Source organism: Colossoma macropomum, unplaced genomic scaffold (assembly GCF_904425465.1).
Source record: "Colossoma macropomum unplaced genomic scaffold, Colossoma_macropomum, whole genome shotgun sequence".
NCBI classification, from domain to species: domain Eukaryota; kingdom Metazoa; phylum Chordata; class Actinopteri; order Characiformes; family Serrasalmidae; genus Colossoma; species Colossoma macropomum.
The window spans coordinates 2,253,961-2,279,989 of record NW_023494796.1 but is presented as its reverse complement, the minus strand read 5'-3'; the positions used below and the strand labels follow the sequence as shown (position 1 = coordinate 2,279,989).

The following is a 26,029-nucleotide window of genomic DNA, read 5'->3' as shown; positions in this document are numbered from 1 at the left end:
TTACGCCGCTCTGCTGAGCTCGTCCATAAACTCAGCCATGATGTTGTGGATCCACAGGTCGCTGTCATCCGCCGACGTGTCCACCAGGTAGACAGACAGCCGGGCCTCCCACGGCTGCGCCCCCTCCTGGACGGACTCGATCTGCGCCACCAGCGGCCGTCTCTCCACGTGGTTTCGGAACACCATGGAGGCCTCTTCACCCCATCCTCCCTGACGCACGCCTGACAGACAGACAGACAGATAGACAGACAACTAAATAAACAATATCAATCAGCCTTAATAAATAAGCAACGTTTTTGATTCATACATAGATCAGCCCTCTTGGGTTCACCCCCTTGCATTGTGCCTTAAAGAGAAACTTCACTTGACATTTCGAATTTTCTGCATAATTAAATGGACAATATGTAAACAAAGCCGTTCAGAGTGGTTTGGTGTGAAATGCTCTGTTCTAGAGAAACGTACCGAGTCAGAACTGTTCACAGTGGTGGTGATAGGAACCAGACGTCCACTTCTAAAAGCTCCCTCATAGAAAGTTATTACATGAAATGGTCACGATACGCTGCCTGTCTGAGACACAGTTTCATGACAGTTTTGAGAAGATTTTGCCCTTAAAATCAATTTGTGGTGGAGGGACACATGCAGGGCATTGAGAGGCAAAACAGTTTGAAATATTTTTTTTTTCTGATTTTCCACCTCCCCCCCCATCATCAACACTAAATATAAAAACTCAGAAGACACTGTAGGTTCACTGGTGGTTTTGGATAGTAAATAAAATGGCTATATTTATGTTGTAGACACAGCGGTCCCTGATTCCCATCACCACTGTGGCTGACTGTGTAAATTCAATGGGCAGACTGAAGAAGTACAGTTGTTGTGCAGCTGTGTCTGACCTGCCAGCTGTGCAGGAATCCCCTGGAAGGGCAGCTGTCTGAACTCGTTGATGAGGGGGCGGAGCTGGGAGCAGTGGACCAGCTCGTGTTTCCCATAATCCAGTTCATACACAGAGACTAAAGAGTTCGTCAGAACACCTTTAACCAGCACACGGTGCCAACTATAGGGAAGAGGGGGAGGGGGAGAGAGAGAGAGAGAGAGAGAGAGAGAGAGAGAGAGAGAGAGAGAGAGAGAGAGAGAGGAAAACAAACTGATTATTATAATAATATGCATTTTGTAATCTTACACTATATATGGGATATAACAATGTAACACTGCCGTTTTGTGTCATTTGTCACATACGTACATATATATGTATTAGGGGTGGGAATCTCTAGGCACCTCACGATTCGAATATGATTCAGAGGCTGCGATGCGATCATAAAACGATTATCGATGCATCTTTTTTTTTCTATACATCATTTCTATTTCCTCACTTTGTGAGGACTTGGTAGTTTTAAAGCAAAGTATTTGTAATGATCCATAATGAATTTACTTCCAATATCTTTTATTAATAAAACAAATGGAAGTGATGTGGCAAGTGAACTAGACGGCTCTCATTCACTGCCTTTGGAGCACACGAGGCGCTGCTGCTACTCATCTACGATAAAATGCGCAGTTACGGTGAAATAAGGTCCAGTGGTGATGGATGACCACGCAGTGTGTTACAGCTATTCTACCCGTTTTTTCAGTGATATATTAATAATATTTTTGGTTTTGGTCTCGTTGTAGAGAAAGCGGTGGTGGGGGGGGTCCAGACGGGACGTGTACAACATAGCGTGAAAGCCCTGTTTCGCAACGACTGAGAACTGCCACGCAGACTGCAGGTCACCTAGCAACGATGCGTTATTTGCATTCATATGCAGCGCAGTTGGTTTCCTGGTACGTTAAATCTGCAATGAGAGACTGTCGCACACTAAACAGTTGCGAAGATGAAGTCGCTTCTCTTTCGAATTTTCCCATTCCACCTTAAATGGTGTCGCATTTACATTCTGCGCCTCAGTCAGAATTTAAGGTGGAACGGGAAAATTCGAACATGAAGCTGGAGAATAAGAAGCGACTTCAGCCTCGTAAAACAGTCGAACGTTGAGAGACATTTTACACGACACTGATCGAGTTTTGAGGAAATTTTTTCTGGCGGAGATGGGAGGAAAGCGGCCAAAACTAAGGCTTAAAGCAGAGCGAAGTAAATCTGCGCTCTCGTTTATATTTTTAGCCCATACTAGGACATTATCACACACTGAGACATACTGGACATTAAATGTTGTGGCTCCCAAGGTGGTTTGAATTTGTTGAGAGGACAAAATGGCTCTTCTTAACATTTGTGTTGTGACTCCTGACCTAACCTGGCTTTAATGCAGAGGGAGCCGGTCGGATTTCTCACTCATCCATGTGTGTTTCTGTTATGTGCCGCCACAGACTGTCCGGGCGCTGCACTTCCGCACTTCCAAGTTCAGCCTTTTGCGTTCCATCAACATTACATTATAAATTAAATACTTAGAAAATCGATTTTTGACATTTGTGAATCGATTCAGAATCGTTCACGTCCGCATCGCGATGCATCTAAGAATCGAGTTTTCCCCGCACCCCTAATATATATATACACACACACACACACACACACACATATATATATATGCCAACGTGCTAAACTTCATAATGTTAAAACATAATTTAATTCAACATTAACAGTGTGTTAAATTCAGCAAACAGTGCGCTGAAGCATGCAGAAGTTCGCTCTCTGTTCAGGATTAACTTATTCTCACTTAGAAATGTTTACAAACTTTTCCAGACGACTGTAACTGTTTGGCCACAAACTAATAATATTATGTGTTTTTCACTCACTTGCTGTCGATCTTGGCAGCATAGATGTGGTTCTTCTCCACGCTGATGCGGTTCTCCTCCTGTCGGTTGTAGTAGAGGATCATCTCTCCCATCAGCACCACCAGCTTGTAGAGCTGCTGCCACGGCTGCAGGACGAAGTGTCCCGGGTGACAGGCCACCGACACGAACACGTCCAGGTTCTGTCCCGGCCGAGGCAGCTGCATCAGTGGGGGCAGGACGGAGGGCGCCAGGCCGCCGGCACACAAGGGAGCGTCGCCCGCCTCGGGGAGGACTGGCGCTGTAACCATGGTAACCCCGCTGAGGTGGGCGTTGTGCCGACGCTGCCACAGGCTGGAGGAGGCCAGCTGCAGGTTCACGCTGGAGGAGCAGTCGTGAGGTCCAGCACCACGGAAAAGATAAACATGTACGAGTCCTGCTGAGTCTAGACTTGAAATCTAACAGACACAAACGGGAGAATTAAGACAACATAAAAAGTAAAAAAAAAAAAAAATATCCATCTCTTTTGTGCGATTTTTTAAAAATGAGCATTATATTTCCTGTATGGAAAAACAAGATATTTATTAAAACAAGATAAATTAAAACAACCCTGAAGATATTGCAAGAATAGTTTGTATAACTGGATTAGGTGGAAAAACTGGTTTATCAGTAATGGACAAATGCAGAAAACAGTCATGCAAACTACAGATTTTTTTTAAATAAGAAGTGATGACGTAGCAGGAACGTCAGTTTCCATTCCAATTTAATAATAAACATGGTGGGCAGAGGCGAGAGCAGTAGACTGGCCTATTACTTGCCACAGATGTGAGCATAAAAGAATAAATAAATACATCAATATTTTGTCAAAGTTGAAGCAAAACCTCAAAAATAGCAACTTTAGTCCACTCATTATGAATCAATGAGACCATGGCAGCTTGTATTTTTAAATCATGTTTTATTACAAATCCTGACAGCGATCGTTTATAATATTCTTAACAGAACTTAACAGGAAGAAAAGCTTTTACTATTATTACAGTTTTAAGGGCGATTTCAACAAATGAAAATGACTAGTAAATAACTGTATTAGGTGACTAAAGTGAACGAGTTTAGCGGGAGAGCAAGGACAGCTCTGAGAAAACTGAAAACAGGAGATGAAAACCTACAACTTAATAACTAAACTAAATAAACTAAACTAAAAAAAAAGTTCAACTTTTCGGTCAGTCAGTCGTACACTGGACTGATTAGTTAGCGAAGTTCAAATTACTCCATTCATCTACACCACCTTCATGCTGCAGTCGTCTGCGCTCAGCAGCGTCTCTCTGAGCCACAGGACGGCATCAGGGGGCCACACGCTTCCATCCACCGACAACTCTGCGAGACGGCACTTAACAGCCTGTAAACAAACAAAAACCCAGTCTAAACAGTTCATAAACAGCACTTCACAGCCTGTAAATGAACAAAATCAGTCTAAACAGTTCATAAACAGCACTTTACAGCCTGTAAATGAATAGAATAAATAAGTTTAAACCATCAATAAACAGCTTTTCACAGCCAGTAAACAAACAAAAAATGTTTAAACCACCAATAAACAATTCACTGTGTGTAAACACAAAAACCCAGTCGAAACAACTAATAAACTTCACAGCCTGTAAACAAACAAAAACTAGGTAGCTCTGCCCACCGGACTAAAACATATTTAAGACTGGAAGTTTCTGTTGTTTAATTGAGTTTAAGAAGTGTGATAACTGAGAACTGACAAGCAAACAAGTCTGCAAAGCTCTGTTTAACTAAAACTACTAAAAAAACTTCTAAAATATAAAATTACAACCAGCCGATTTTATTGTTATTGGAATTTTTAGCTAAAAATCTGTATCAGCCGCAAACGTCTTATATCAGCCGGACCCCAACATATCCGTGTGCGCGTACCTGTGGTGGTATGGTGATGAGCTCCCTGAGGAAGACTGGTGGGATTTCTCTCAGCTCGCTGACCTCCAGTGAGGCAGGAAGACCCAAATCCACAAACCGAACGTCCAGAACTCGACTGCCGTGAAGGTTAACGACCTGAAAACCAGAGAAAACCATCCATCCATTTCTTCAGTCAGTTACACCTCCTGAACACGTCTTCTATGAAAGTTAAAGAGGAATTTTACTAAACTGCTGCATTATTAAATGGTTAAGATGTAAACAGTGATTCAGAGCGGTTTGATGTAAAATACCCCGTTAGTTTTATCACAGTTTTACAAAAAACTTGTGGCCTAAAACATTTTTTTAATCTATTCATGATAGAGAGATACATGCAGGACTGTGAGGCAGAACAGTTCCCACAGAAAACTTACTTTATCATCAAGATTCCATATAAATTTAGATTCCCTGGTGGTTTTGGATAGTAAATAAAATGGCTATATTTGTGTTGTAGTCATGGTGACCCCTGGTTCCCATCACCACCACTGTAAAGAAATCTGAGTCTCCACAATCAACAATTTCACACCAAACCACTCTGAATGACTGTTTACATCTCAACCACTAAATTATTCAGAAATTTTAAAGAAGCAGTGTAATTCCTCTTGATCTGAAAACCAAAAATAGTGACTGTTACTCACAAAAATCTTAGACGCTCTTTGTATTATTTTATACAAATAATTTTTACAGAGCAGATCACTGAAGAGACACCATCTGAGATCCAGTTTATCGCTCCGATTTGTGGAAAAACGGGTCGACTTTCAGTAGAAAACAAGTTGTGAGTTCAGCTACTTTTATAATAAAGTTTTAAAATCATCTATATGACTGGAAAGAAGACAGTTACAGCTCTCATATGACTCCCACCTTTTTAATGAAGCTTATGAAATATGAAAGTTATGAAGTAAAGAATATGACAAAGTGCCTTTTGGAACCACCAGTGGTCCCTAAGGAGTTACAAAGGTTAAAAAAATGGTTGGGTCACAAGGTCAATGCATGCAAAACTTGGCAAAAATCTTAATGTGTGTCTCAACATCTCGTACAAAATTTTAGAGACCACCCTAAAAACTTCCCATCACTGCCCATCATTAGTGTGTTCTGCTGGCTTCATAATGGTGCACAGTGCTTGGTCCCCGATGATTGCCATCTGCAATTTTTATAGATGGTCATTTGGCTCTCGCTGCGATATGACAAAGATGAGAACTAAATTAAGGTTGATTGTCTTGGTTGTTAACTATGATAACATACATATGTTAACATTTTTCAATATCTGTGGGTTAGATGATGAGCAGATGACCACCACCATCCTAAAATTAAAATCACCAAATGAATATCATGTTTATCAAAACGGCAAATTTCGCCAAAAGGTAGCTAAGTTTGCATGTTTGTATAAAAGACATTCAGACGTATGAGTAATCCAAATATTGTTCTACTGTACTGCAATCACATTACATTCAAATGAATCACTAATCAATATGAAACAGAAGGAAAACTGGACAGGTCAAAGAAAGCTGCAACAGATCAGTGTGCTTACCTCCACTCTGGCCCATCTGCCTTTGTGTCGAGCCAGGCACACTTTACCACAGAACGGCCGGGACACCAACAGCTCCCACGTCACCTGCACAAATATTAACGCTCCAGTATACAAGATATACAATTTTTACACTGCACTACTTCAGCTAAAGATTTAAAAGAGTAACAGTAAAGCATGGGGCAAGCACTGGGCCTGAGTGACAGCTAAAAATAATTAGCACAATAATTGGCAAATAATTATTTTCTAGCTAAAAACCCAGAAAAAAAGCCTTTCTATTCTATTTTAGTCCATCTGTTTCTCTGCATACTTTGTTAGCCCCCTTTTACCCTGTTCTTCAGTGGTCAGGACCCCCATGGACCCTCACAGAGCAGGTCTAATAGAGTGAACAGTGAGTGGACACAGTGTTTAAACACTCCAGCAGCACTGCTGTGTCTGATCCACTCAGACCAGCACAACACACACTAACACACCACCACCACGTCAGTGTTACTGCAGTGCTGAGAATGACCCACCACCCAAATAGTACCTGCTCTGTGAGGGTCCATGGGGGTCCCGACCACTGAAGAACAGGGTAAAAGGGGGCTAACAAAGTATGCAGAGAAACAGATGGACTACAGTCTGTAACTGTAGAACTACAAAGTGCACCTATATAGTAAGTGGAGCTGATAAAATGGACAGTGAGCGTAGAAACAAGGAGCTGGTCAGAATGTTATGCCTGATCAGTGTATTAAATAACACGATATTGAGTAGCCCAAGTTAAGCGATGTAATCGGTGCGATTTTTATTTCAAAATAAGAGCTTTTTTGTTACGTGGTAACACCAGTGACAACTCCTGGGGACAAGAGCTTTCGTTATATATAATATTTATTTGCCATTTGTCTTCTTTATGTCATTTAGATTATGTAATTCACAGTCATGTATAGATTATTGTAGTTAAAACAGTCTTTATACATGACTGTGAGGACGAGCTCTTCTGTGGTGCTTGGAATTCTAGATAATTGACTTAAAACCCAATATTGCTAAATTGATGAAGAAGGTATAATCATTAAAATAACTTATTGTTTTATTTGAAAATGTAAAAAAAAAATTGTAACCCTAAGGTTTTTTTTTCGCTTGTTTTTTTTTTTTTAATTGTAATATATCTGTAAACACTAGAGACACAAAAATAGACGTTTCTGTAGAATGACCCTAATAATTAAAACAAACACTCCAGCTAGCCAGAGTTGTTGTCTGGGACCCACATAAAACTAAACCCAGTTTAAGGTCAATCAGAGTTTGAAGTTGCTCCATTGTTGCTACTGTTGTTTGTGTCGTTACAGCTAAAGCTAGACTTGCATGAGAAAACCTGAGACCATACAGGCTGAGGACAACTCAGTCTACTTTCATGGTTCTCTTATGCAATGGGACATGGCCAAAAGTACTCAATCAGGGTATGGACAGATCTGGGTTCAGACCTGTAACCATACAGCAAAGCTAAAATTTATATATTTATATAATAATAAAGTTAGCTCAGGGTCAAGGTGATGTCCTGTTGGGTACCTGAGAGAGCAGATATGATTCAATCTTGCTCATGACGTCTCGGAGCTTGGCCAGGCCGCGGGACGGTAGCTGGCAATACACGCTGCCATCTGAACACACGTTTGTCACACAGACGTCAGAGTACAAACTGTTCACCTGAAGAAAACAAAAAGAAAAACAATTGGATTTTAAAAAAAATCCCATCTCTGCACAGTGAGTTGTTAATGGAATCATCTGAGAAAGTTGTGCTCCTTGGTACTACAGCCTGACTGATGCCTACAAAAGAAAGGAAAGCTATAAAAAGATATCCAACTGCGCTCCCGAGTGCCGCAACCGTCTAAGCGTTGGCCCTATTATCAGGAGATCACGAGTTCGATCCCTGGTGATGCTGCAGCCGTCCGTAGCCGGGAGTCCGAGAGAGCACAATTGGCCTCGCTCTCTCTGGGTGGGTAGGATGGCCCCTCCTTCTCCCCCCATCACTTCACGCAGATCTGGCGGTTGGCGCTTTCCTCCGAGCGTGTTCGGCTGTCCAGTGACGTTGCGTGAGCGGCAGTTCGAAAAGATGCGGTGGCTGGTTTCACAGGTCTCGGAGGAAGCCTGTGTTAGCCTTCACCCTCCTAGCGTTGATAGTATCGTGTGATTGGGGGAGTCCTAACTAGCGGGTGGAATTGGAGACGACTAAATTGGGGAGAAAATTGGGTTAAAATCCCAAAAAAAAAAAAAAGATATCCAACTGCTTCTAGCTTACAATTTCCACTGTCCAGCAAGTCATTAAGAAAGTAGAACTGTGGAAATCTAGACAAGACCTGGAAGACCAAGAAAACTCGGAGAGACCTGCTCATATTCTGGCCAGAAAGGCAAAGCAAAACCCCCATATGACAACAAAGGACCTTCAAAGTTCAGCTACTTTCACAAGCTGTTTACATGCAACCTCATCACAAAAGTCAACATCTGAGGTACGTAGAACAACATCCAGATTAGCCAGAGCATTTTGGAAACAAGTGCTGTGTTCTGATAAAGCAAAAATAAAATTTGTTGGCAAAAAAAATCATCAAAAGGTACATTTGGAGAAAAAAGTAGCAGCATTTGATGAAAAGAACAAAGGGGTGGTCCTATTATGCTTTGGGGTTGTGGCATAAGAAAAGTTGCACTGGTAGGTGGAACAATTCCACTAAATATCAGTAAATAAACAGCAGATATTCATTAGAAGTTCTAATGTCAACAGAATCCATCAGTGCAGCCACTGAATAAGTGTTGTGTTTGTAAACTGACCTGAAGGGGGTTCTCCATTGTTTTGTCCTGCAGGGCCTGAAGGCAGGCGGAATTTATGTTAACGTCAGTCTGCTGAGACGTGTCATACAACACCACGAGAGGCGTGGCCTCCCGCTCCACCAGCTCAGCCAATAGCGTCCGTCCACAGGCGATGGACTCTAGAGTCTTCAGGACCACTGGGTCCTCGCTGAACGGCTCCAGACCTCACAAACACAGTCATTCAAACATAAGAAGGTGCAAAATCACACAGATATGCATGAAACAACTAGATCACACACTGCTTCATCCACAAAATCAAAAATACAAATACAATTTGCACCTGGTGTCATTATGAATGATGTGGCAATTGGTTAGGAAGATTTCACATAACAACTAGCAATCATGGTGAAGGAGCTTTCAAGAGATGAATGTCTAAAATTTGCACGCAAGCATATAGTCAAATCAGAACAGTGTACTCTGATCAGATCAAACAAATACAGAACTCTTTAGCAGCAATTCAGCTCGTCATGTTTGGGGAAAGAGGGGTTTCGCGTATGATGCCAAGAACACACACAGTGAAGTATGATGGTGGGAGCATCATGATCTGGAGCTGCTTCTCTGCAATCGGTAAAGGGACCAGTCGTTAAAAAGAGACGTGAATGAAGCGACGTACCAGAGATATTAAAGGAGAATTGAATCTCATCATCCAAGAAAGACAAGATGGACATTTCACAAGACAAACACAGTCAAAATAGTTCAAGATTGCTTTTTAAAAAGCTGAAGGGGCTGGCACAGCCTAGCCAATCTTCCAACCTGAATTCCAATTAAAATTATCTATATAATTATGGAGGTTGATTTTGAAATTGTGAGCACATTGGGGGACCCTCGTAACTTTGGAGAACTGAAGACAGTTTGAGAGGAACGGACTGAAACCGAACCACAACACAGCAGAAACCTAAAAACGTCTTACTGTAAAAATCTCAAAGCTATAATTGTCAACAGTGGCTTTGCAGACAAAGTATTAATGCTATTAATTTGCAGCGTATGAATGTTTTTTCTTCCTATCAATTTTGTTTATTTTTGTTGCTGTATTCATAAGCACAGAGTGTAAATCTGCAGTAGCTACACAGACTGGAAGTGCAGAATAAGAATTATGGGTATTTGATCTTTGGTTGAGCCGCCCCTCTAAATACAGCAGCAAACAAACACGCGTCTATTTAGACACACAAAAAGCTTCAGGTGAGTGTTACCTGCGAGTTGGCAGCTGGTGGCCTGGAAGGGCAGCGTGAGGAACTGGTCACCGAGTTGGAAGAGTTTGTCCCCTCCCACAACCTCTGAGAAACCATGATCCACACAGAACACCTAAACATGTACAGAAACAAAACCATAACTCACGCGCACATGACCACCCGCCCAGCCTACAGCAGTTTACACAGCCTCTCCGGTTCTGTGGGATAAAGAGAGATTGGAAAACTGACTTTAAGAATCTAGTGAAGAATCTACTGTAGCACATATCGAAGAGGTCCCAATCCTTTTTATTTTTATTTTACACCTGATCCAATCGGAATACTTTAACATTGAGTATCAGCCAATTCCGCAAAAGACCCCCGGTCAAATTACAGGTTTTGCTGACTTTCTACATAATAAATAACCCCATCCTCTACTGAGAAGACACTTAAATATGCCATTGTTCTGCTAATTTTAGAGCATAATTTGAGTTTAATATATCAGAAAAAATAAAACGAAATATTAAAGTTTGCAAAAGTGTGTTCTCAGCAGGAGATGTGGTATTTTCACTTAGAAAATCAACAGCATGTCATTTAATAAACTTTTGCATACAACTCTGTGCTAGACTGCTAGTAAATAATATGGTAAAATCACTTAGTTTTTAGTATGTGCATTATGTAACATTCTGGACCTTTTTTAAGGCCTATTTTGTTTCAAATTACCACATTTATAGTGTGTTTAATAATTGCTTGTAACACAATCTGACTTACTGCCATGACGATCTGGCAACCAGTTACTTTAAAGACTCTGTCTACTCATTTTCATGATTTTCTTCCAAATATTATCTACAGCTTTTGTACTGTTTTCACTCTGAACTGGCAGATAAAGAATTCGGTTTGTGTTTTCTTTTGAGAGATTTGGGAAATTACTTTTTCTGTCATTTTCTTCTGTTTGATTTTAGTGGAGACTGAACAAAATTGTCACGGGTGACATCAAGTTTGCCGAAGTACCAGTCAGAGTTAGCAATCTGTATACGTCAGCTACTCGCGTTCCTCTCTCTCACAGAGTGACTGATCTGCTGCCGCTCCACACAAAACACCCAGCAAGTAAGTTATTTAAGTTCAAAATTTGTTAACAGTGCTTGTTATGAAGATTTATTACACTACTGTTTGAAGGGTAGCTTGACGCTGCTCCCTACTTGCATTAGCCACTTGTTGCAGGATCCTACTATATGTGAGAGCTAGTAAACCACCTTAACTTAAGGCATAAAAAAAACAGACATTAATAAAATAAAAACAGACATTAGCTACCCTTCCTATTAAGGCTCATCATGTAAACATTTGAAGTGGATTTGAAGTGAACGGTGGTGCACACTCTGAAGATCTAATGTTTTTGATGGATTAGGATACTGGTGTAAAACATTTATTAGTGTTCTGAATACAATCCACTATGATTTGCTGTAACGCATGTGCATCCAGATCCTTTCTCTTGGCTTTCAACGCTCAGTTTCAACTAATGCCAGTCTAAAAGTGGAAGCGCCACTGTCAACACAGCAGAACGTTCTTGCAACAGTTTGTTTTACACTGGTCGTGACTTGCGAGTGAAAAACATGGTGGTAGTGTATTTCCTGCATTTCAGGAGGCATGACGTTCAGTCAGAAAGTAGACTGAAAGCGTTACAGCTGCTCACGCGCATTTTACAATGAGCTGCATTTTACAAAGGCGGCTCAAACGCAGAGCAAAACGCTGCAGGTCGTGGACAACGTCCCTTTCTGTCGCTTCCACGACAGTCGAGTCAGTGCTGTAAGAAGAACGCAAAACAACAAGAAACGAAGGATCGGAACTGGATCAAGGTTATAACCAATACTCGATTGATTAAACTACGCCTGGATCAGCTCAGATTCCGATCCACTGGATCAGGACATCTCCAGTATATACCCTGATACGTCGTTAGTCTCTCGTACCTTAACGTTGTCCGTCGTGACCTGGTGCACCTGGGCTCGGAGCACAGAGTCATCCTCCAGGGCGACCGCAACCAGCTGACCAATCGTAGGAGAGGGGAGAGAAAGCCCCGCCCCATCACCGCGGTAAAACTCCAACATGGCGTCCTCCATCTTCTCCAGAGCCTTAGAAAAGTCCTCACCCACATACCTAAACGAGTAAACAGTAAACAACACTGCTACACAAATAAACAGCACCATCATACAAGATGATGAATGAACAATCTTATCCACAGGTAAGGAACTTCTCCGCTCAAAAAGCAGCTCTAAACAATATTTAAATACCTAGAAATGAACAAGTAACCAAACAATATTTCATAACCCATGTATGCAAAACATACAAAACAACTGACATCTTCCAGTGACAGTCAGAAACTCTATGACCCCCTCTTTCAATTGGTATGTGATTGGTTCCTAGGCGCCTCACGGTTGTAAAGATATGGCACTTTGAAATCGGATGAATCTTTTTAAAATCACCCTGTATTTTAAATGTTTTATATGTGTTTTATTTTATCCAATATGTTAAGTTCACCAAATAAACAATGATCATGGATTAAAAATGTGCAGAAGTGTGTTCTCTCCAGAAGATGAGTTAACTTATTTTCACTTAGAAAATCAACACCAGGGAATGAGATAATAAAACAAAGAACATAAGCAGTTTTTTAATATTACAGCTTATTGCTCTGTGGCACATTAGGTTTAAAAAAAAATAACAAAAATTATGTATTTAAAGGATGCACTGATGCCGATAATCAGTATTTTTCATGTACATATTAATAGATGTCAATACATTAACATTTTTATAAACATCAGCATGTGGACTAAATCTACCTGGACTAACATTACAGAAAATATTTCTGTGTTACAAATGCAGTAAAATGAATAAAATTAAGATATTTCATCTTTTTATTTTAGTGCAGTAACCCATCGCCACCTAAACATTCTGCTCATCTGGAGTTCAAAAATTACACAAAATATTGGTTTGAAATATCAGTCAGTCAGTCATAAACATCTGTCTGATGCCACAGTTTTTCAGTAAATATCTGCTGATATCAACGTGATTCTGAAATCATCATGCATTTTTACTGCCATCATTAGTAATCCCAGCATTATGCCAATAATAATTATTATTAATAACATTATTGTTTCAGTAGTCGTAACAGCAGCAGCAATAATAATAGTTTAAAAAGCTTAAACGCTTGACAATCTACCTGAATATAATGTTAGTGCTGTTGGCCTCCATCACCAGTACTGAGGGGAACTCCTCTTTGGGCAGAGGCAGCGCAGGCACCTCTGGGTTGCCGTAGCGGGTGATGATGAGGGGGCGTGGCTGTGGCCGTGACCGGGGCTGGGTAACGTTGGGCAGTGCATATAGGATGGCCTTATGGCGGTTATCTGGCATCGGGTACTCGACCACGCAGGTATCGGCCAGCACGGACAGGTCGTCCAGCACGCCCTCGGGAAAATCACACCTGAGGAGGAACAGCAGGTGAATCGACTACACTTACTAAGAAGAATCTGGTACTATATCATAAATCGGAACAATAATGGAGCCAAATACCTCATTTGCATGTCCATTTCTGAGCACACTTAGCTTCTCTACCCATGTTATTCATGTTATGGTGCATCTGTTTTGTGAAACTCTGTCTTTGCTGGACTTGAAGGATGAAACTGTACCAGTGATTCTGGTTATCCTAAATGTTGCCCTTTCTTTTAGCTACACAGAGAAGTTTTTTTTGGTTTTAACATTTCATAGCGAGTCATATTGTGTTCTAAACCATCGACTCATCTGTGCGACCTGAATGAACGGTTTGAGCGAGTGTGGGTTGAGCAGGCTGACAGAGGTTTTAGGGACATATCCGGGGAACCCGTCTGGGTGACTATTGACTCCCAGTGTTTATCTGTTCCATTAGCTTCCTAGCTCCAGCTGTACACTAATGAAGTACAACCCCATTTCCAAAAAAATTGGGACCCTGTGCAGAATGCAAATAAAAATTGGATGCTATGATATGCAAATCATGCGAACCATTTTTTTAAAGGAAAAATACTACAAAGACAACATATCAGATGATGATACTGAGAAATTGTTTTTTTTTTAAATATATGCACTGCTGTAGTTTCAAAAGTGAAATGTTTACTTTTCTTGTTTGATACAGGATTTCAGCTACTCATCAGTTCAGGATCTCATTTGTCATATTTTTCATTACCTGGACCTTTCAGCACCTGGATACAGAGCAATGCTGCTGTAATACATACAGAATGGGGTTTGGCATCGTCTTGCTGAAATAATCAAGGCCTTCCCTGAAAAAGACGTCGTCTGGAGGGCAGCATATGTTGCCAAAACCAGTATATATCGTTCAGCATTCACAGATGTGCGTGTCACCCATGCCATGAGCATGAATGCCCCCTCTGTACCATCATGAATCCTGGCTTTTGAACTGTGCACTGATAACAAGCTGAGTGGTCTTTAGCCCGGAGGACACAGCGTCCATGATTTCCAAAAAGAATTTCAAATGTTGATTTGTTGGACCACAGGACACTTTTCCACTTCACCTCAGTCCATTTTAAATGAGCTCAGGCCCAGAGAAGGTGGCAGCATTTCTGGATCCTGGTTATATATGGTTTCTTCTTTGGGTTTTAGAGATTTAACTTGTATTTGTGGATGCAGTGATGAACTGTTTTCACAGACAGTGTTTTTCAGAAGTGTTTCTGAGTCCATGCAGTGATTTCTTCTACAGAATCATGTCTGTTTTTAATGCAGTGCTGCCTGAAGGCCCAAAGATCACGGCCAGCAAATACTGGTTTTTGGCCTTGTCCCTTGCATACAGAGATTTCTCCAGATTCTCTTAATCTTTTAATGTTATTATGTATCATGATATTGTGTGTTTTAATGTATTATGTAGATGATGAAAAGCAAAAGTTCTTTGCTATTTTATGTTGAGAAACATTATTCTTGAATTGTTGCACTATTTGATCGTGCAGTCTTTCACAGAGTGGTGAACCCCTCCTCATCTTTACTTCTGAAAGACTCCGCCTCTCTGAGATGCTCTTTTTACACCCAATCATGTTACTGACCTGTTGCTCACTAACCACCAGGTGTTAGCATTACACAAATTTACCAGCCTTTTGTTGCCCCCATCCCAACTTTTTTGGAACATGTTGTTGGCATCAAATTCAAAAAGGGCAAATATTTTTCAAAAAACAAAAAAAAATAAAATCTCTCAGTTTCAACATTTGATACATTGTCTTTGTTCTATTTCAATTAAATATATACTTTAAATTATTTGCACATCATTGCATTTTGGTTTTATTTACATTTTGCACAGCGTCCCAACCTTTTTGGAAACGGTGTTGTAAAATTTGGACGCCAAACATGTCGTGGCTAATCAACAGTGTTTGCGGTAAGTATAAAATCATCTGAATTTGATTTTTCACCAAACTATTCCTTTAAATGAGCATCATTATTAAAGAATATGTGTTTCTTCTTGGCAGCACCTAAAGGCCTCCTGGAAGAGGCGGGGCAGTGCATGGGCCCACAGGCCATGACTGTACTTATCCAGCAACTCCCGCAGCTTCTGCTTTACAGCCGGAGACACCGGCACCACTGGAGGAGGCGTGGAGGGCGGGGTGAGCAGAGGCTGGCTCAGAGAGTCAGAGGTGACAGAGGATTTAGGGGTGTCTGGAAGAGAGAAAGATTCACGTTGTGTTTGCTTTGTATTCACTCACATCGTTCAGTAAAGAACTCATAATAACGAACAATAATGAACTGTTTAAACAACCCCTTTCATGCTCAAGAGCCCAAAAGTGCTTAACAAGAAATAATGAAAGAAAAAATGCATGTAAGAGCGTAATTTAAAAAAGCCTAACACATTAATTAAACACACGTGAATAAATTAAATATTTAAAAAAATGTTTACATCTTTTGTTGCTTACTGTATTTTGTATTACATTGAAAAATAAAAACATTTGATTGCAAAAAAAAGGGACACACAGAAGATGGAAAATGATGTAAAATGAATTATTCAAGTATTTATTATGGCAACAATTATTTATTATGGTAAAAACTATACTTTTATTATGGTAAAAGACATTGTAGGTGCTTTACCTTCTCTATTTTAAACAACTCAACAGATGAAATTTTTTTAAAAATTCTCTCTGTGACGTTTCATAGGGTTTGGAAATTACTTTGTTACTGAACTCTGTGCGGGACATTGTAAAGACCACCGCACAGCCACATCATGCAGTAGCATAGGTGGACCTCAAAAAAGCATACCTGAGAAAATATATCAAGTTCTCAAAGAAAAAAGAAGTGCCTGTTCCATTGAACACAGTTCAGTAATTCAGTGTTTTTTATTACATAGTGCTTTATCAAACTTATAGTGATGCTAAAGCATGAATGAATGAATGAATTATTAATTCATTTATTCATTTATCAATAACACAACAGGCTGTGGTGGTTGAAAAGCAGGTGTGAATAGAGGAAAAAAGGCTGCAGAACAGAATCATCACCTTCTCCAGAAGCCGACAGTTTCACACTGACTGGACTGAGCGGTTTAAGAGTAGGCGAAGTTGGAGACGTTGGAGACTGTGGGAGAGAATGTCTATCCATAGAAGATTTTGGAGGGGTTTTGGGGGTTACGGTGGGTTTCAGAGGGGCAAGAGAGGCCACGGTGGGTTTCGGGGGACGCCTCTTTTGCGGGATACACCAGCCGTCCTGCGACGTTACTACAGCCCGGCTTCTCCACCTGAAAACAAGAGCAGATAAAGTGATACATCAATAAGTGATGCTCAAAATCCAAATGTAGTTTCCCTCTTTTACCCCAAACACAGTCTATCAGCCAAGACATGTTTGGTGTCTTATGGCTGCTTCTTTAGTTTTACGCTGGAGCTACAAAGCACACCAACCAACAGTGTGTAAAGCAAAGTGTTTTGGCTCAGTTATTTCCAATAGACTTGAGTTTAGTTTCTGACACCCTGTTATCTATAAACATCAATAAACCAAAGACAGGCTTCAGGATGCTGCTACTACTGTTTTAACCATTAGACAAACTTTCGTCCATGTTTACAGATAATAGCACGGCTTCCAGCAGGGCTCTTCAGTTCCGCCCCTGGAGGGCTGGTGTCCAGCACAGCTCAGTGATTTCTCTGCTATAGGACCTTAAAAGGGCCCATATTATGCAAAACGTCCTCCTTTTATGTTTGAAATAAAGACTCTGATGTAAAATATAAACAAGATGTACCATTTAATCCCCAGCCCATACAGTCCATATAGGGTAGGGGTCGTAACCCAAATGTTAAGAAAAGCCATTTTGCCATTTCAACAAATATCAAACCACTTTGGGAGCCACAACATTTTATGTCTATTTTACCATCTTGGCTGTAAATATGTCTCAGTATGTGCTGATGTTCTAGTATAGACTTAAAAAACATAATATAAACAAAAAGACTTACTTTGCTCTGCTTTAAGCTTTAGCTCAGCTATAGCTGCTTTTCTCGCATCTCCAGCAGGAAACTTTTCCACAAAAGTAGAACAGTTTCTTGTAAAATGTCTCAACGTTTTACTTTTTACGAGGCTGAAGTCGCTTCTCATTCGCCAGCTCCTTGTTCGAATTTTTCCGTTCCACCCTAAATGGTGCCTGAGGCGCCAGAAAGCAACTGCTTTTTTTTTACGGCAGAATGAAAAAATTCGAACAAGAAGCTGGTGAATGACAAATTGAGTTCAACCTCACGACTTTTTTGGTGTTTGACAGTTTCTCGTTGCAGATTAAACGTACGAGGAAACCAGCTGGAGTGATTATAAATGCAAATAAGCCATTTCGTCTCCAAATTATCGATGTTTACCATTTCGTTATCTACTGGCTAGGCGAGATGGCTGTTGTTGCTATGGTGACCAGCAGTCTGCACGCCAATCTTCAGGGTTAAAGGTGAATTAGCAGTTCTACATTAACTGCAGTGTTTAAGACCATTTATTGTTAAAACTGTGTTAAAATGCGCAGCAGAGCTTTATTTTACTGAAAACAAGGATTATTTTATTTTTACCTAAAAATCTGATTCTGCTGTGGAGCCGCAAAAGGGCAGTAAAAGAGCTGCATGTTACCGACCCCTGATACTGGGCAAGGTCAGGGTGTGATAATGGACACGTTTAAGTGTTAGCTGTTCTCACAGTGCAGATGTGCGTCCAGCTCTCCAGCTGTGAGAGCGCGTACGAAGGCAGCTCCTGGCGGAACATGTCTCTGTAGAGCTGAGGCAGTTTTGAGAGCCAGACACCGCTGCAGTGCTTCTGCAGGAGTTGTTTTATTCGGCTCTGAATCAGCGGCAGATCACCACCGTCACCTGCACCGCCCTCTACAGGCATCCGCTGACCTGCAGGAAGACAGAAACAACCCGCGCTGACCAACGCTGGACACAGAGGCTGATCCAGAGCCCCCGTGAGAGTGAATGAGTGAACGAACACTTTACCTGCAGGCTGACTGTTCTTAGACGGATGAGTCGTCAAGTCCTTTTGGAACTTGCAGGCCAAAGCAGCCGTCCTGACTGACCTGAGACGAGCGGAGAGAGTAATAAGAATACATGTAGTTTCAGTCTGAATGTAATGTAATATGAATAAATGTGCATGTGTGATCATGCATAGGACTGGAGTTAAAATCACTGTTCTATCACAGCTCTAAAGCCAGAGAATAAGAAGATACAAAAACAATACTGTTCTATTTCAACAGTGCACACAAAACAAAACAGATTTTGAAACGAAACACATTTGATACAGATGATAACTCCAAATGTATCACACTTTTTCAGAATGTAATGTTAGTGTGTAAATACTACACCACCAACTGCTCCCTTTAAATTCACCGTTTCTGTGACATCACAAAAAATCAGACTCCGCCCTTTCACGCCGACGTTATAAGCAGTGTTTCAGCCCAGACTGTTCTTTAAATGAGGGCAGATCAGAACTGAGCTCGATTAGATACATCAGTCTTGAAGGAACAGTAACAAAATGGACATGCAGAAATGAATTATGGGTGGTTTGGTTCATAAAACCACACAAACATTATAAGTGAACTTTATGGAAATGAAATAAATACATGGCAAATGTACTAAATGGGGCCCTTTAATAACCACACGTTTGTGAGTGAAGCAGAAATAATTAATTGGGGAAAAAAAAAAAACTTAACTGCAATAAATCTCGTTAATAAGGTAATAATAGATTGTAAAGCTGTATACTGTGCGAACTGTTTTTGCTCTTTATAGTGTTGAATACAGCCGAACATGGTTGTATATTCGCAGAGTGTCATGTAGCACCCGAGCATTTATCCCCTCCAGACTCTAATTATATTTTGGGGCACACAAAAATGAAAAATCAAATGCTAATAATCGTTCATAATTAAGCACTAGAACACGAGAGAGAGAGAGAGAGAGAGAGTGCTATTCGTGATAACACACTCCTCAAGTGTTCTATTGCTTTTAATACAACAGTTAAATAAATAAAGAAATTAATGAACTGGGTTGTGAACGCGGCGTTTAATATGTTTTAATGTTCGCAGTTCCTTCACCAAATTATAGATCCTTAACAAGCAGCTTAGTGTCGTCTCATCTTCAGAGTCGGACCAAATCGGCTGTCGGTCAAATGTGATCTTAAAAGTGTCCGTTTTCTGTTTGTGTCAAAGTAAGAAGTAAAAACGTTCAAATAGCTGAATGTCTCCTACAGCTGTCAAAGTCGTTGCTTAGCAACGGCGTCTCAGCGGAGTGATACGGTGTTTGTGAAAAACCGTGATGTTATGGTGAAATAACAGCACAGTTAGAACACCTCTCAACCAATCAGCTCGCGTGGCCGGAGCGAACTGTTGTATAATTCCTGTTAATTGATTCCAATTACAGTGTAGGCATTTAAGAGTTACTGGAAGAAAACCTGAACACAACCCAAATTCACAGTGATTTGATTTGTCCTCACTAACCCCAAGGACTTCATACTCCGGAGGGCGGGAACTCGGTTGGCCTGGAGGTTGGTTAAGTAAACCTGCCGTTGGTCGCCTTGGAAACTGCACCGCGAGTTCCTTAACTGAAGGGCGAAGCTCTGTGTGGGACGAGTCATGTGACCGGGCTGCCGCAGGGACGAGCGCGGTTTAGCTTCAAAATCAAAGACAATACAAACAAACGAGCAAAACAAGCAGAAGACAATTTATACAATACATTAACATAAAAGCAAACACATGTAAATGAGCTCTGTTTTATATAGATGCACTTTGTAGTTCTACAGTTACAGACTGTAGTCCATCTGTTTCTCTGCATACTTTGTTAGCCCCCTTTTACCCTGTTCTTCAGTGGTCAGGACCCCCATGGACCCTCACAGAGCAGGTACTATTTGGGTAGTGGATCATTCTCAGCACTGCAGTAACACTGACGTGGTGGTGGGTGTGTTAGTGTGTGTTGTGCTGGTCTGAGTGGATCAGACACAGCAGTGCTGCTGGAGTTTTTAAACACTGTGTCCACTCACTGTCCACTCTATTAGACACTCCTACCTCGTCAATCCACCTTGTAGATGTGAAGTCAGAGATGATAGCTCATCTGCTGCTGCACAGTTTGTGTTGGTCATCCTCTAGTCCTTCATCAGTGGTCACAGGACGCTGCCCACAGGACGCTGTTGGCTGGATGTTTTTGGTTGGTGGACTATTCTCAGTCCAGCAGTGACACTGAGGTGTTTAAAAACTCCAGCAGCACTGCTGAGTCTGATCCACTCAGACCAGCACAACACACACTAACACACCACCACCACGTCAGAGTTACTGCAGTGCTGAGAATGATCCACCACCCAAACAGTACCTGCTCTGTGAGGGTCCTTGGGGGTCCTGACCACTGAAGAACAGGGTAAAAGGGGGCTAACAAAGTATGCAGAGAAACAGATGGACTACAGTCTGTAACTGTAGATCTACAGAGAGAAAGAGCAGAGCAGAAATTTCACAAACTGACTTGTGGGAAAGGCATCCTATGACTGCCATGTATGATCCATTTTACTGCCAGTGTTTGTCTATGAAGACTGTACGACTAGTGTCCACATACTTTTGGCCACACAGTGTATGACATCAATTTCAGCACATTTAAGAGAAATATTGAAGTGAGTTGTGGTCAGACATGCTGGGCATTTCTAAACCTGACACAAATTCAGTGATACACTTCATGGAAAAGCTGCTCCGAAACAGAGTGGACGTGAGTGTCTGTTACCGCTGTGTGTGAACAGTGAGGAGGACTTGGCCCTCATGTGGCAGTTCAGGAGCTGAGAACGTCCCGTCTTCTTCGCGTTCTTCTGTCGAGCGACCAGCTGGGCAATGTGCGCCGTCTCCTCACAAACAGCCGCAAAGCACACCACCTACCAAACACATTAACTGTTTACACACTGCCAAACCACAATCTCTCTTGGCTACTTTTGTGAGGCTGAATAAGCAGGAAGGGTTTCTGGTTTCTGCACAGCACTGTACCCTTAAAAGTGTGCCTTCTCACGTGCACACACTAGAAAATGAATAACTCACTTGAAAAGTATGTACTTTAGGGCTGCAACAAACGACTAATTTGATAGTCGAATAATCTAACGATTACTGAACCGAATAATGGATTATTCGGATTATAAATCACTACGTTACCAAATAACCTTTATGCGGCTATTGGCTTTTAAATTTACCTTGAGGCTGTTTTATGCATTTGCTAACAACGAAAACAAAAAAGATGAATAACATTCAAGAATTCACAATTTTAATGAACTTACAAAAGATAAAAAAATAAAATTCCAATATATTTTCCTGTCAAACTTTATAACCAAGGATGTGCAAAGTAACAGCAATGAAATAACAAAAACAATCAGTTTTCCTTTAATCAAATAAATAAATAAAAAAATCTATCTAAATTTAAATGTTAACTATAAACAGTGCAGTCTGTGATCTGTGCACTCTGCTGTCTGTCTACACTTTGATGCAAATAAATTCTGCAATCACAGGTCTTCAGTGAAATGGATGTAAGTCAGTGTCTCTCCATGCTCCTGTGAGAGTCTCGCTCTCCTCTGAGAGCAGATACCCCCCCCCCACTGCAGAGAAGATGCGCTTTGATGGAGCGGATGGGAAAGTGGACAACATTTGTGGAAAACTTCTCTATGAACAGTTAAATTTGAACGATTTTGTGTAAACACTTCATTTCAGCAGTAACCCTTCGTCCAGCTGCCCTGTATGTTCAGGCGTCAGAACTGCTGGACTATTTAAGGTGGAACAGGAAAGTTAGCTAGCTAGCTACCGAGGCATTAGCATACTATTAATGATTTTTTTATGCTTGTTATGAAGAAAACGACCAAAATACACTGAAACGACATTAAACTAAGATAAAACAGTGATTATCGTAATTTTTTAATGGAGAAAATTCTCACGTGTGGGTTTCTTTGGTCTCTTGTTCAGCCGTCTTGCCGTTTTTTTCCTCATATCACTCTGTTTGGAGTCTCTGAAAAACCTCCGTTTGGAGGGCCATGTAGCCCTAACACTTCACCCTCCCCCCCATCTCTAAAACGTTCCTAGTGAGCGCGAGAAAGACGCGTAATGATGTCACCAACTAATTGACTACTAAATTAGTTGCCAACTAATTTGGTCGTCGATTTTAGTCGACTAAGTTGAACATTTATTGTACCCCTAATGCACTTTGCACAGTGCACTGCTACAGAGCATCAAACCACATGTTGTCAATCATGGAATATCCACTAAAATATGGAATTTAATCCATTTGTGTTCTATTTCTTCACAGTTATCTCAGAATAAAGTCGGTCACACCAGTGACTTCAGCTAAAAGCTTCAAATGAAATCATGAGCTAAATGAGAAAATCTCTGATAACTGAAAGACACAGTGGACTCACCATGAGCTTTTCTTCATAGATCTACAGAAAACAGGTAAAAGGAAGTCAAGTGATGTCATCAGTGTGACTTTTATTTTAAAATAATTATATATTTTATAATATTTACTTAGCATTTGTTTCCTTTGTCATTTACATCATATATTCCAGTCATGTAGAGATTACTGCAGTTAAAATGGCAGAAAAACATGCTTTTTTTTTTTTTCTTCAAAATATGGCCTCAGCCTTCACACATGACTGTGCGGATGAGCTCTTCTGTGGTGCTTGGAATTCTAGATAATTGATTTAAAATCCAATATTGCTGAATTGTTTTATTTAAAAATATAAATAAACTGTAACCCTAACATGTTTTTCAAGTGTCGTCATGATGACCCCGGCTTCCTATCACCACCACTGTAAAGAGTCTCTAACTGTTTGTTTACGTGTTGACCACTGAATTCTGTAGAAGTTTGGTAAAGTTGTGTAAGTGCGCCTCACCTCTCCGGTGCGTGAGCGTTCGAGGCGCACCACGCTGGGGATGGAGCGCAGGAAACTCTCCAGGCTGGAGTGACCGAGCTGCCTGTGCTGGATAAAGTCTCCGGTCAGAGAGCGGTAATCGGACTGCAGCCGCGTCAGAACCACACCGTGTTTGCTGCTCTGCAGCACGGCGCGCAGCATCTTCTTCACCAGCTCCACGTCGGACATCCTAAAACACACACATTACACCGACATCGTCTTCAGCAGGTCAACATCGGTCACTTGAAACAGGAGCAAAGAAGCAGAACCTTCATCATCAGGTCTAAATCAGTCCAAACATACACAATACACTCTGTGCCCATTTCTCAGACATGGGTTAAGCCCAATCTTGGACTAAACTTAAGCCTCAATGGAGAATCCTTCATCTTAGCCTAGTGTCAGGTTTAAGATGGGCCTGGAAAGCCGGCCCTTTATATCCAAACGTTGGTAGGAGCTTCACTCCTGCTCCTCGAGTCTTTCTTCGGAAATAAAGGTTTTTAATAGGCGGTTTGTCCCCCTTTGCTGCAGTAACAGCCTCTACTCTTCTGGGAAGGCTTTACACGAGATGTGGAACATGCTGTGAGGATCTGATTGCGCATTAGTGAGGTCAGGTATTGATGTTGGATGATCAGTTCTGGGTCAGTCCAACTCATCCCAAAGGTACTGATGGAGCTCCATCAATCTAAAGCACACAGTTCCACAGCCCAGTGCTGGGGGGCTTTGTACCCTTCTAGCCCACGCTTGGCACTGGGTATGGTGACCTTAGGCTCATGCGTGGCTCCTCCAGAGCGTCCCATTTTATTGGTTAGTGCTTTTCCATGGTTTCCATTGTTGATTTTTTTTTAATCTACATAATTAAGTTAGTAAGATGCAAACAAAGTCATTCAGAGCGGTTTGGTGTGAAACGCATCGTTATATAGAACCTTCTAGAGAACTGTTCACAGTGGTGGTGATAGGAACCAGACGTCCACCTCTAAAATCTCCCTCACATAAAGTTATTACATGAAATGGTTACGAATTCACTGCCTGATGTCCGAGACACCGCTTTACGATTGATTTCTGATAACGTTTTGGCTGAAAATGTATTTTAATCCACTTATTTTATTATACACATGGTGGACAGGTACACACAGCGCACTGTGAGACAAAACAGTCCCTTAAGAAAATTTTAACTTATTATTTCAGATTTATGACTTTATCAACAACATTCCATGTAAAACATGAGAAGAGATGTCTAATTTCACTGGTGGTTTTGGATAGTAAATAAAATGTCTATATTTGTGTTGTAGACATAGGAACCGGGGTCACCATCTCCACCACTGTAGTGAAATCTGAGCCTCTACAATCAACCATTTCACACCAAACCACTCTGAATGACTCTGATTACATTTCTCCCACTACACCGGCGTTTTAGGGCCACTGTTGATAAAAATAAAAATAGTAGACTTCGAGAATAAAGTTGTACTATTTCGAGAATAAAGTCATAATATTTGGAGGATAAATTGGGCTAACTGTAGGGGGGCTGCCATAACGTGTTGGGGTCTCGGTTGCTGTACTGGCGCCGGAGCTCCACTCACTCCTGTCTCTCTGTGGATCATTTTGATCATCATTCTCACTGTCTGTGAAACTTCATGCCCTCTTTGAATGGGGGGAGATGTAGCCCCCGATAGCCGTGTAGACGACCCTGCCTGAGATTCTCCTTTCACAGTTTCCTCCGAGTCCGTCTGGCTCTTTATTCTAGATAAACACGGTTTCCTCCGAGTCCGTCTGGCTCTTTATTCTAGATAAACACGGTTTCCTCCGAGTCCGTCTGGCTCTTTATTCTAGATAAACACGGTTTCCTCCGAGTCCGTCTGGCTCTTTATTCTAGATAAACTCGGTTTCCTCCGAGTCCGTCTGGCTCTTTATTCTAGATAAACACGGGTTCCTCCGAGTCCGTCTGGCTCTTTATTCTAGATAAACTCGGTTTCCTCCGAGTCCGTCTGGCTCTTTATTCTAGATAAACTCGGTTTCCTCCGAGTCCGTCTGGCTCTTTATTCTAGATAAACACGGTTTCCTCCGAGTCCGTCTGGCTCTTTATTCTAGATAAACACGGGTTCCTCCGAGTCCGTCTGGCTCGTTATTCTAGATAAGCACAGTTTCCTGCTCAGCCTGGTCTTATCCTAATAACAGGCTGGTGCTGATGTGCAGGAGAGACAGGGAGACTGAGTGTTTCTTTATGGGTGAATCGATATGAAAGTAGAACTTCACCAACTCACCGCCCCTCATTTAACACCAGGAGGCGCTGCTTCCCTTCGCAAAGCCTTTGGCCTCAATATTGCGACCTTTCCTGGTATTGATGCCACTGTAATGTTGTAATTCTATTTTTTTTCTCGAAATATTGCGACTTTATTCTCGAAGTCTACTATTTTTATTTTTATGA

General features: G+C 41.3%; 1 protein-coding gene across 1 annotated transcript; it reads right to left on the bottom strand.

Annotated features, from left to right (window-relative positions):
* tdrd7a (tudor domain containing 7 a) lies at positions 1-23,796 on the bottom strand. The gene is given in 19 exon segments (XM_036583575.1): positions 1-221; positions 891-1,051; positions 2,776-3,209; positions 4,034-4,144; positions 4,678-4,812; positions 6,242-6,325; positions 7,781-7,915; positions 9,032-9,234; positions 10,261-10,372; positions 12,201-12,387; positions 13,448-13,708; positions 15,732-15,915; positions 16,746-16,903; positions 16,905-16,981; positions 18,400-18,599; positions 18,696-18,775; positions 20,189-20,360; positions 21,453-21,597; positions 23,590-23,796. Coding segments are annotated over 19 exon segments (3,267 nt in total).
* Positions 23,797-26,029: the final 2,233 nt, after the last annotated feature.